We start from the raw sequence: 12,481 nt of genomic DNA, 5'->3' as shown, positions 1-12,481 counted from the left end.
CAACTTGACTCGGAGAAGTCCGTTAAGTACACACTGTTTCCCATAAAGTCCTGTTCCCTTTCCCCAATTAAATAAAAAAAAGGCACCTCCATCTCCCCTCTCAACTGCCCCCCTCCACAGCTCCCCACCGCATCCCCTGGGGCTCAGGCCAGGCCCCTAGGAGTCTTTCCTATTCCTCATCCTAACTACATCCCTCCATTGCCAAGTGCTGCCATGCTGTCGCTCTACCTCTTGCATCTCTTATCCCCCCACTGAGCCACTGGATGGCCTGGTTGACCTTGCCAGCTTCCAGATCAGCTGTCCTGCCTCCACCTGGGTCCTCGGTCCTGCTCCACACAGCACCACAGGGAATTAATTCCTAAACTCCAGATCTGATCCCATGCTCCCTGGGCAACACCCTCCCATGGCTGGAGAGCATACTTCCCCTGTGTGACCACACTGCTCCCTGTCCATTTGCCTCTTGGTCTGCACTGGTCTTCTTCTTTGGCTGCCGTATGCACTTCTCTTCTGCCAGGACCCAGGTTTAGGATGCCAAGGGCTGGGTTGCAGGCAGGGTTTTCATGGATCCAGAGGACAGTCTGGGCCTGGTGTCCACACTGGCCTGTGTTGATTGGGTAGGTCATGGATCAGATAGCAAGCCCGAGCGTCCTGGTCCTTCTGGGCACCCAGCCATCGCTTCCTGGAAAGCTGCTCTGGCCCCATTCTGGGACCCAAGGAGGTGGGAGCCTTTCTCTGGACTTCCTGACCCATGCAAAGGGAACTTAAAGGCTTCCCGCTCTTCTCACAGGATCTGAAGTTTCAGTGGACAAGATTTTTGGGGATACTTCCCCCTCCTAAAACCACCCCCTAACAAAAATGCATCCTTCCAGGCCCTGTGGCCTAGGCAGGGCTTACTTAACCCTTGGTTCAGGGACAGCACATGGTCTGTGAGGACATTTGCACCCCTGGCCATTCTGAAGGGATTAGGCAGGGCCACTTCAAGACAATCCTGGGATTGTGGAGAGTGTGACTGGGAACAAAGGGCTGAAAATAGGTATAAGGCACGTCCCTGGTGAGGCCATTGGCCTTTCCAATAAGAGGCCTTGGGAACGACCAGATACAGAGAGGTCAGAGCTGGCCTCAGACATTCAGGATGGGACTGTGGGTCTCCTGGCACAGCTGTGTACCCAGGAAAGCCTCCACTTGCTCATTCCATTCCGCCACCACGGCCACCCATCCAACACATCATCCCCGAGAGCCACAGACAGCAGGGTCACAGGCAGGCCAGTCTGAGGCCTGGATTCCAGGGACCCAGAACAGGAGGCAGGGACGGCCACATCACTGACACCCACCTAAGGCCCAGGGAAGGACAGGTGCCACAGGATCTGAAGGAAGCCAGGAAGGGACCGCACTGCCCATTCGAGGGACAGGCAAGAGGTAGGGGTTGTCCCCATCTGCCAAACAGAGGTGGCACCCCCAGCACCCCCATGCAGGGTCAGCAGAGGGAGGCTGCCTGTCTCTTCTAAGCCCACACCTGGAGCCCACACCAGCTCCTTCAGCACCACAAGGTCATCCAGTGTCACCTGGGGACTGCGGACAGAAGCCCTGCCGCTGGGAACTCGTGTGTCCGTATTCTTGCCCAGCTTGTCCCTGGGCACCTGCGTACAGATGAGCAGAGCAGACCTGGTAATGTGGTAGAGGGTGGGCTCAGTCTGCTGCCTGCAGCCCCGCCTTCCCTGGGACCTTGGTCCTGCCCACACCCCGTCATGCCTTCTCCCCTCCTCAACCTCCCTCTTCTCACCTGGATCCACATGGGTGAACCCACGCTACGCTGGATGCAGTCATTGAGCCAGCTGGGCACCCATTTACACAGGCATGGACCTGTGGGATGGACAGTACCCGTGGACAGGTTGTTTGGTAAGCGGATGGACAAGGCAGGGCAACAACTTTGAGGACCCTGGTACCCAGCCACTCCCATCTCTCAGACCCTACAGGCCTCTGGCGGAAGGTCTCTACTATTGATACATTCCCCCTCATCCAGTCTTCCAGTCAGCTCTGCACACTCCATTCCACCATCCAGCAGTCAGGCAGTGTCCCTCCCCTCTCCCACCCCACCAGTCACAGCCAGGACACTCTGCATTGTCTAGGAACTAATGTCCGGTTCTCACATGGCTCCAAAGTCCATACTCATTTTGCCACAACTGGCTTTCCAGGTTCACCTCCGCCTTCACCTCCCAGCATCCCCTTCTTCTTACCTGGGTACCGGAGAGTCCCAAACATACTGGATCTTCATGCTTCTAGCATTAGCTCGGGCCCTTCCATCTGCCAAGAGCAAAAGTTCAAGATTCAAGGTCACTTCCGTGGTGTTTTTTCTGCCCCTCCTCCTGCCATGTGACCTGGGGATCCCACTGCCTCCTCTTACGTTGGTACACAGGATGGCTAGTGCCACTGCAGTCACCACCAAGACTTAGCTGTCACCTACACTGCACTCAGTCACCATTTAACTTCATTGTTTACTTCTTATAAGTTATGTTTGATAAAAGCAAACCCTCAATTATAAACAGCAAGAAATCATGGATGTGGATCAAAAAGGCACAGACTGCCATTGGCCAACCCCAACCCCCCGGGGATGATGGGAAAAGGCAAGTATAGGGAATCTCTGTAGGGGAGGCGGCCAGAACAGTACCTAGGAGGGAAGACACCCACCAGGCACCTCCAGGGCAGGACAGCCGCAGGTGGGAACTGCTGAGAGGCTCCAGGCCCAGAATGGCACAGGATGGAGGGGCACCAAAGCCCAGGAGAGGTGGGCTCAGAGCCTCCTGGTAAAGACACCATTTCTTGGTTAGTCGTGACGTCTACAGTCGGTTCTGAGAACTGCAGCCACATCAGCCGTGCAGCCTCCTTTGGGGGCTAGACCTCCCTATAAGAAAACAATTAATTCACTCAATTGAAAATAGAAATGTCAGTAAATAGAACTGTGAAACAAAAAAATATCACTAGAATTGTTGGTAAAGACATGGAGTGTTTGATTAATGATGATGCTGTGTCTTCATTCCTGGAAGCTCTTGAATAAACACCACAGAGAAAGGCACACACAACCTGCTCAACCTGCTGAGGAACCTGCAGGAAAGGCTGACAAACCAACGGAACATTAAGTGATAAATGAGTGTACATGTGTATTATTAAATAGGCAAGAGTGCAGAACGACGTACTGATGAGAATAATTCTATATGTTGAACCAAATGATGCAGACTTGTGGGATATATGTTATAGGAATCAGTCTAGATGTGAGTGTTTTCCAAGCAACCTTCCTGAGACCATATAATGGGGTGCATTTTTCTTTGAGAGGGTCTATAAATTAGAAACTTAAAGTGTTGTGTACTTTGACCTGTGCTGTTTCTGGGGCTTATGTGCAATTTCCTAAATGTGTTGTATTTAGGCACATGCCTGGTTGTGAGGATTGACTATAAAATAGGTGGAGGCTTTGAGAGGGTTAAAGATGGTGTATTGTTTCCTCTACAGACCCCACTGAGATGCTGGTCTTACAATAAAAGGTGTCCACTCAAGAGGAAATTAGACCAGAATGGGGCTTTGGTGGGAAGTGTTCACTACTTTCTGTGAGACAAGGAGAGCGGGAACAGAGGGGTGGAAAAGAGCCCCAGCCTCCAGGCCCACAGGTCAGGGATGGGAGGTACGAATAGGGGGTGTAAATAGTTGAGGTGACAGGACTTTAGATGGCACAGTCTCCTAGGGCTGGAATCTCAGAGAAGCTACCAGCAGCTGGGGCTGAGTGAGCTCAGGGGCATTTGCTGCTATAAGATCGCGGTCCATAGTTAGGGCCTCCAGTTCAAAGATGCTTGGCCCCCCATATCCCAAATACCTTCATTAGGCAACATATGAGGTCCTCTCACCCATAATGTAAACAGGTCACATGACAGGAAAAGCAAATGACTCCTGAAATACCCAGGTTTATGCCTCAAATGCAAATCCCCTGTGAAACTCACCTGAGATTCTGCTCTGTTTCATCAACTTGCCACAGTCAAGCTTCTTAGCACATTGTATGGGATGACACTGTCATCACTACTGGTGGGGCGCTATCAGGGGCAAAATGCATCCCCTCCCCAAATTCATACGTTGAAGCCCTAAACCCCAGCACGTCAGGATGTGACTGATTTGGAGATTGGGTTAAAGAGGTGATTAAGTTAAAATGACGATATTACTATGGGCCCCAATCAAATCTGACTGGTGCACATACAAGAGATTAACACACAGAGAGACAGCAAAGAGTCGCATACACAGAAGAAAGACCCAGTGAGGACTCAGGAGAATGCAGCCATCTGTAGGCCGAGGAGAGAGGCCTTAGGAGAAACTCACCCTGATGGCACCTTGGCTTGGACTTCCAGCCTCCAGTACTGTGAGAACGTAAATTTCTGTTGTGTCAGCCCCCGGGTCTGCGGTATTTTCTTACGGCACCACAGGCTCTCTCATACAAATTCTCGTGAGGACAACCTCCACAGACAGCAATATCTAACAAGAAGGGTATGTGATGCCTTACTCAGCAGTCCCATTTGAGGGGTGTCCCGTAGCTGCACTCCACAGTGACTCACTGGGCACTCACGGTAATAGTCACAGATTGCCGGTCCAGTAGCAGGAACTAAGTGGCCACATCATGGTCTGTGGGTGCAGTGGGTGCAGTGGGTGCAGTGGCTGCTGTGCACAGTAATAAAGGATGGTCTTGCTGTCTGTGCCAGGCTCGCAGGGGACGCAATGTGCTCATACACACAAAGTGCTTACGGTAGGACCTGGCCCTTCAGAAGCATGCTATACGACCTTCAACATAAACATCCAAACCTGTGGATAATTTTCATGAGTGTATTTGAACCAAACTGATGACAATTGCCAGGAAGGAAAATCTCAATGAATTAAGAAAATGCTCCAGAGGATAGTAGTTTTGCAGCTTTTTTTATACATTAGAATCAAAGGAGGAGATGTAAGGAGGGTTACATGAAATCCATTGGTGGTAGATTAAGAGGGTGGGAGAAAGCAAATCGGGAAAATCTCAGGGGTGGATAAAAAGTAAAATAGAGAGACCCATATGTCTTTTTCGTTGGTTGATACACGATAGTTAAATCAACATTTACAGAGATGGTATTCAGGGAACAAGATAACAACTAGGGGTTCCGTGGTCTCCTGCTTTGGTGCAGTGGGTGTGCCCTGAGGGGTCTGGAAAAGATTTCTGACATTTCAAAGTTATGTTACCATGGCTGCAATAAGATAATACACAGGCTCACTTTAGGTAAAGATGGACCTTTGTCAAGGAAGCTACAGGCCAAGGACATGACTTTCGCCATAACTCGCTTTTTTGGGCATTTTTATGTTCAGATCATCCTATGTGGTTGCTTTCAGTGTCTGAATTTGTAAGGTCTGCCATGCAGACCCTCCTGAGCTTGTCATCTTTAGCAGGTGGTGCCTTTTTCGTCCACAGGACTTAGGTGGCCCCCACCCCCATTCTTCAAAACACAATGTCTTCTAATGAATGGCCACATATCAAAATGCTTCCCCAAAACTGGTGGCTCTTTGACACCAGAATCACTCCATCACGTGAACATTTTGACGATCAACATTACACTGATATTTTCCAATTCAAATACATTTTCAAATCTTTCAAGAAATACCAGATTTCACACAATAATGGGAATGGTGCTGTGACACACAGCTTTGCAGGAGGTCACAGCCTGACCTGGGAACCCCGATTAGAAACCAGTATGATAATGACCTTACTGGGTGGAACCCTCAGGGCAGGATACATCTCATTGAATATGTAATAGAAGCTGTGAAACAAGGTTCAACCATAGTTGATCTGAAATCAAAAACCCATGTTGTGCTGGTTATATTGAAAAGACCCCAGTGAGAAAAAAACTCCAAGTGGACAACCATATTGATAGCTCAGTTACAATACTTATGCTGATGCTAGACTGCTGTGTAATTTTATGTAACTGGAGTGTATTTTTGGTTTTCAGATTTCTACTTGATACACCTCTCCCTGTGTCTCATCTCATAGCTCTCATGAGACGCAGGACCCAGACACCCATGCAGACGTGTGGCTGGAGGCCATTGGGTGTCGGGCTGCTTATTGCTGGTTCTGGAGATACGGGCCCTCACATTTTCAAACCTGTCCATCTGCTTACTATTTTGACTGCAGAGCCATGCCCAGTGGAATCGGTTTTCAATCATCTTATACTTAGTTGGAAAGACATATGTCTGAGTTTATGGAGTAAAATCTGAATGAACTGGTGAAGCACGGTTGCACGCCTTACAAGAGATACTTCCTGCAGAACGGAGCCTAAGTACAAAAAATATTCTCATTGAAATTGTTGGTAAAGACATGGAGTGTTTGATTCATGATGATGCTGTGTCTCCACTCCTGGAAGCTCTTGAAGAAACACCAGAGAGAAAGGCACACACAGTCTCCTCAACCTGCTGAGGAACCTGCAGGAAATGCTGACAAACCAACGGAACATTAAGTGATAAACAAGTGTCTGTGTGTATTATTAAATAGGCAAGAATGCAGAACCACATAGTGATGATAATAATCCATATTTTGAACCAAAAGATACAGACTTGTGGGATGTATGTTATAGGAATCAGTCCAGGTGTGAGTGTTTTCCAAGCAACCTTCCTGCATTTTTCTTTGAGAGGGTCTATTGAATCATTTTCTAGAAAGTATAGGTGCGATACGCTGATGTATAAGAAATATATAGGTGGTCACTCAGATGACCAAATTTTACTTCTCATATATATTTGGTCTTCTACCCCAGTTCCTGGCTCACAGCTCCAAAAACCCTTGTACTTTCCCAAGTATGGAGAATGATAAGGGTGTCTCCTATTATGATATTGAGGTGACTTTTAGAAAGCACCTAAGCATGGGAGCTGATTGCCAGTGGAGGCAACCATGTGATTAGAGGGTTGGAGTTTCAGTCGCACCCTGACCTCCAGGGAGGGGTAAGAGGCTGGAGGTTGAATCAATCGCCAATGGCCAATTATTTAATCCATCCTACATTTGCAATAAAGCCCCATTAAAACCCAAAAGGACAGGTTCGAAGAACTTCTGGGTTGGTGAACACGTGGACATTTGGAGGGGCAGCTTGACTAGAGAGGGCATGGACTCTCCCCACCTCCTCCCCACATACCTTGCCAGAAGCATCTCTTCCATCTGGCTGTTCCTGAGTTATATCCTTTACAATAAACCAGTGATCTATGGTGAGGCAAAAAGGGGTTAATAGAAGTAAGCCTGTAGGGGAACTGCCCAGGCCTGCATTCCCTCCCCAGGAACTACCCAGGCTCATCCCCTAGAAATAAATCAAAGATGTCCAAACACTCCTAAAAGAGGACACAAGACCCAAATGGTATTAATTTGTTCCTCACACATGCACAAACTGTTAAAACCTGTCTATTATTTGAACTCTAGCCTCATTATAATACAATTAAAATGATCGTTACGGCTTGGCTCCCCCATAGGTTTTTCTGTATGCAAGAGCACGCAGAGAAAGAAACTAGTTATATAACCAAAATATGTCAATCAAATGACCTCAGTATATGTCATGTCTCTTGCAGTAAGGAAATTAACCTACTCTTTCCTATAGAAGAAAAAGCTACCCTGAAATTAGGTGCAGTTGTCTGTCCTGGCAACTTCCATGCAGGCGTCTTACTTCTTAAATAAACTTTCCTTAACTTTTTGAGGCAATGAAATCCTTCATCTTTTGCGAACCATCAGAGGTTAATTCCAATGACACAACAATCTCCGGAATGAAATGCTTCTCTGACTTCTCTAAGCTGCTCTAGTAAGTTAATCAAACTGAAAGAGGTGGTATTGGGAACCTCCAATTTATAGCCACTCATTCAGAGGTACTAGTGACAACCTGGACTCAGAACTGGTGTCTGCAAGAGAGAGACAGTCTTGTCGGACTGAGCCCTAAAACTCTGGGATCTGATGCTGACCTCTGGGTAGATCGTGCCAGAATTGAGATGAATTCTCAGACACCAGCAGAACGAAATTACTTGGGGTGGTGGAAAACCTACCCCCCACCCCTACCCTCACACACCATATTATAACCGGTGCTCAAAACCAGTTATGAGGTACTTGTCCGCAATGCAGGGACTCAGCTCCCACTCCCTGCATAACAATGGAGGATCTGGTGAGGCCAAAAAGGAATAATGATGGAGCCATAGATAGGGGAGTCATACCACTATATCCTCGATGGCGGCTGGTCAAGACACAACAGCAAACATCTGCCAGTACCCCAACGAGGGGTCTTTCTGCACCCCAGTCTCACTGGCGGCCGAGCGAGACACAGGAAGTAGGATCCACACGATCCACAATCCGCCGTCCACCTCTCTGCCAACCAGCCGACTAACCCCCTAGTGTAGCCAGGGCAGTTATATTAGGGACTAATGGCTACCCAGTAACAGCTGACGGCCAACCAGCCACAGCGATGGCCATCTGCTCACAGTTGATGTCCATCTACTACCCAAGCCAGCACCTTTCCACGTGAGGCTGAGAGCCTGGACACCGCTCTCCTGGCTCTGTCCCCACATTGTCCTAGTGTTTTCATATGAAGACCGTAGTGTCTTTGTGGTTTTAAAGATAACTGTGAAATACAATTCTTTCACCTGCTGGAGAAATAAAACTATGATAAGGGGAGTGATGTTCCAGAGGGGCGGGAAGAACAAGCCACACCAGATACCCTAGAACCTGCCAGCACAGGTTACTGTGCTAAACTATGATGAAGGTTACTCGGACATACTTTTTCTCCATACTGTAATACAACAAGGTAATCAATCCAGTAATTCTTGGTTCCATATCAAAGTGGTCAGAACCTTCATTATATTTCAAATATCACTGACATTAGCTTATTTTTAGTTCATTTATTTTTCTTCATGTGTGTGATGGGTTTTAGTCTTCTATTGATTATTTCTGTTGCACCTGAGGAGAAGAATTGCCAAGGAGCTTGGATGTCTTGACTGTGCAGAGCTCCTCCTAGAGTCAGAGACCAGAGACTGAGACAAGACAGAAAAGATGAAAAGGGACAAGTAGGAAACACAATGAATCTTTATTGCTCATCTTCTGACCCTGTGAGCCTCATTGCAGACCCCTCAGGGGATCCTAGAAATACGAAGCAGCATATTCGGATAGAATTCTGGAGAAGGCTCTGGGAGTGTTTTGTTGGCTGCTTGCTCCACGATATTAAAGATGGGTCCATGGGCCTCCTGGCACAGATCAGTGCCCAGGAAAGACTCTACTCGCTCTCGCCATGCGGCCAGTCGCGGTCGTCCCTCAAACAAGTTATAACCAACAGCCACGACCTGCAGGGACAAGGATGGGAAAGTTGTGGGGATACGGAAGTCCCAGTGTCAGGAGCAAGTGTCTGGCCTTTCCCCGACCTCCACGTGAGGTCCAGGGCGGTGTGGACAGCCTCGGGGCCAAGAGCACCAGGATGAACCCCCACTCAGGAGGGAAGCCAGTCAGGGTTCCAGCATCAGGTCAGCCAGAAACTTGCTCTGTGATACTGGGCAAACTCCTAGCTTTCTCTAGGCCTCAGCAATTCTATCTGTCTAATGGGGGTGGCAACAGGCGAATGCTGCCCACAAAGGCTGCTGCACTGGCCAAGCTCACACCTGCATCAGCTCCTCCAGTGCCATGAGGTCGGCCAGCGTCACATGCTGGCTGGTGAGGAAGGTCTTGTGTCCCAGGAACTTGTCCTCCAAATGCTGCAGAGCTTTGTCTACATCAGTCCTATTGCGCTTGACCTTCTCCTCAGGCACCTGAGCCCCAATGAGCGGTGCCAGCACCTGACAGGGGTAAAAAATAGGCTCAGTCTGAGGCCCCTGCCTCTTCCCGGGTCCCTGACAGTCAGCCCAGATGGCTCCTCTCACCTGGGTCCACAGGGACACACCAAAGGTGCCACGGATGCGGTCAGCATGCCAGCCCAGGTACTCATGGATACGCACGCGGGCCTGAAGGTCAGATGGGTACCAGTGGTCCGCTGTCTGGTACTTAAAGCTCAGGTAAATCAGGATAGCCACGCTAGGGAAGGGGCAGGAGCAGTGGCTGTTAGGACCCTGGCTCGGGGCCTTTATCCCCAATAGCTCTCATCCCCCAGTGGGGCCCTGGGGCTCCTCCTCATTTGGTGGGCAGCTCCCTGGGCACTACGTCCTGTCTCTGCCCTGACTGTACTCTCCCGGGTCTCCTTTCTTCTCTGTCTTGGGCACTAACTCTTGCCCAGACCCTGTGCTTTGTACTTGAATAACCTCATCTCTGTGACACCCCACCAGCTGGCCTATCAGGTACAGACTCTTGTCATCCCTCCTGCACACGAGAAACATAAAGCTCAGACTAGTAAAGTGACTTTTTCAAGGCTGTGCAGCTCAGAAAAGGCTCCCTGGACTTCTGGAATCCACAAGGGGCTGGCACGCAGTGGGTGCTCAGTCAAGCCCATGGCATGTCCAAGTGCCCAGGTCTGGAACCAGGAAAGGATGCATGTTCTCAGATGCGTCCTGGGTGCCCTCTGACAGGTCCCCCAGCACTCACTCCTGCAGCACCTGACCTCCTGATCTCTTCCTGCCTGCGGCTTGCCCTCACCATGGACTGTGCCCTCAGGCCCTGGCAGACTAATAGCCTGAGGACTCAGGAGCGGCCCTGTCAGCTTCCTTTTGCTGAGCCTCCTTTCTGTCCAACAATGGACAAATATCCCAATGTCCTCTCTTCTAATGCCCTTCAGTCTGGGGGTGGAGAGGCCCTGGGGACCAGAAGCAGAGGCTGAAGACAGAAAGGGGCAGAGATGTGCTAGTCAAACACCTGGTCATTCTGGGCTCACCCCAGGCTGTCTGCTCCCACCACACCCTTCACCTTCGCCCTCAGGGCCTGAAGGGTGTGGGTGGGCCCACAGTGGGAGAGCCAGGGCCAGGTGGGCTGAGGTGTGGAGAGGTGGGAGGGAAGGAGAACACCTTTCGCTCAAGACGAAGTCACCATCCTTGAGGGTGGGCACCCTCTGCAGGCTGTTAACCGGGAAGAACTCCTTGCTCAGGTGCTGGCCTGAGGAAAAAGAGGTCAGAAAAGCCCTGCAGGGCAAGGACCACACCTGCCCTGCCCTCCCTCTCCTTCCCCCAACCTGAGCCCCTTGCCAGCCTGGGCTGAGAAACAGTGGGGTCTGGTGGAGCACTGGGTCTTCCCCACTCCCTGTGCGGGCCTCCTGACCCAGCAGGGGCTGGCCGCCCTGCCCTGCCAAGTCCCATGGCTGGGGAGGAGCTCTGGTGAGGAAGAGAAGTGATTTAGCCAGCACTGGGGTGAGCATGGGGAGGGGAGGAAAAGGGGGTGGCTGGGCTCTTCTCACCCCTTGAGTCTCACAACAATGTGTTGCTCTGCCCAGAGTGTTTAGAGCTTTATGAATTTAAATACATGCTTTCAGGGCAGGAACTCTGAAAATCCAGTTTTCTGCCCACCCCACAGAGTAGAAGGTGACATGATTCTCCTTTCAGAGGGGAAAGCTAAGGTCAGAGAGGGTCTGTGATCTGTCCAAGGCAGCACAGTTGAGGGCCTTCATTCTCCAATGGGAGCCGACATGGCATGAGGGAGCTATGCTGGCGGTGGGGGTCATGGGGCTGCTCAGGGAGTTGCTGGGGGAGGAGCCTGTGAGTGCAAGGGGCCTGTGGACACCTGGGGAGCCCTCCAAACCCACCTTTGAGCAGCTCCACATGGTGCAGCTCGAAGGGGATGCCGTTCTTCTTGGCAAAGATGTAGACAGCGCGGGAAGGCTGGGAAATCAGGTCCAGGTAGAGCTCCAGGCCCATGGCGGGGGCGGCAATGACAGCAGACGCAGGTAGTAGCAGTGGCAGGAGCAGGGTGGCCTCTAGAAATAGGAGCTCGGGCTCCTCCCCTTTGGGGTGTGAACCAGTGAGGAGTACATCCCTCCTGGACTATTGCCAAAAGCAATCCCGTCCTGCCTGCCCCTGGTTGGTTAAGTTGTACCAACATGTGTCTCTGTGAAAAGACTTTGCTCAGACCTGGACCTGGTGCCAGGTACCAAACCACGTGGGGGACATGAGTTTACAGGGAGCTGTGAATGCTGTGGGGTGAGGTAGGCTGTTCACCTGCCCTCATCTTTCATGAGCTCTGCCTGCAAGGCCAGGACAGGACACAGATAGGAGGGTGCGCATGGAATCCTCAGCAAAGAGAAGGTGCCAGGATACAGGGGTCAGGGAAACACTGTATGGGCCAGACCCTCCTTTGCTCTCCTTCCTTCCTCTCCCTCTCCCCAGTCTATCTTCCCAGGGGCCACAGTGACGATGCAGGGCTGGGCGCCCCGCAATAGCTGAATCTTTCAGAGTAGCCCATCGCTCTTGTAGGTGATGGAAGCTGACAAATCAGAATGTTGTCCTGGGATTTCTGAACTTGGAATCCAAGAGACAGGGGGTCCTTTTGCGGAGGTAAACGTGGGCAACGAGA

The 12,481-nt window shown here is 50.5% G+C and overlaps 1 protein-coding gene and 1 pseudogene across 1 annotated transcript; one reads left to right on the top strand and one right to left on the bottom strand.

Annotated features, from left to right (window-relative positions):
- Positions 1–2,556: 2,556 nt before the first annotated feature.
- On the top strand, positions 2,557–6,463 carry LOC141569268 (proteasome subunit alpha type-1 pseudogene; annotated as a pseudogene).
- A 2,607-nt stretch (positions 6,464–9,070) lies between these two features.
- Positions 9,071–11,893, bottom strand: LOC109433810 (glutathione S-transferase theta-2B). Its single transcript, XM_074321444.1, has 5 exons — positions 11,715–11,893; positions 10,984–11,071; positions 9,913–10,063; positions 9,655–9,828; positions 9,071–9,342 (listed from the first exon to the last, which is right to left on the bottom strand). The coding sequence occupies exons 1-5, from the start codon at positions 11,824–11,826 to the stop codon at positions 9,133–9,135; spliced, it is 735 nt and encodes a 244-aa protein (XP_074177545.1). The 5' UTR covers positions 11,827–11,893; the 3' UTR covers positions 9,071–9,132.
- Between the last annotated feature and the right edge of the window lie 588 nt (positions 11,894–12,481).

The sequence above is a fragment of the Rhinolophus sinicus genome, linkage group LG16, assembly GCF_036562045.2.
Source record: "Rhinolophus sinicus isolate RSC01 linkage group LG16, ASM3656204v1, whole genome shotgun sequence".
NCBI lineage: Eukaryota > Metazoa > Chordata > Mammalia > Chiroptera > Rhinolophidae > Rhinolophus > Rhinolophus sinicus.
This window is presented reverse-complemented; position numbering and strand designations above follow the sequence as displayed.

Coding starts and splice junctions, on each gene's coding strand:
- LOC109433810 (XM_074321444.1), bottom strand. CDS start 11,826: ATGGGCCTGGAGCTCTACCTGGACCTGATTTCCCAGCCTTCCCGCGCT. Junction 11,072..11,714: donor CCATGTGGAGCTGCTCAAAG/GTGGGTTTGGAG, acceptor CTTTTTCCTCAG/GCCAGCACCTGAGCAAGGAG. Junction 9,829..9,912: donor GTGTGTCCCTGTGGACCCAG/GTGAGAGGAGCC, acceptor TACCCCTGTCAG/GTGCTGGCACCGCTCATTGG.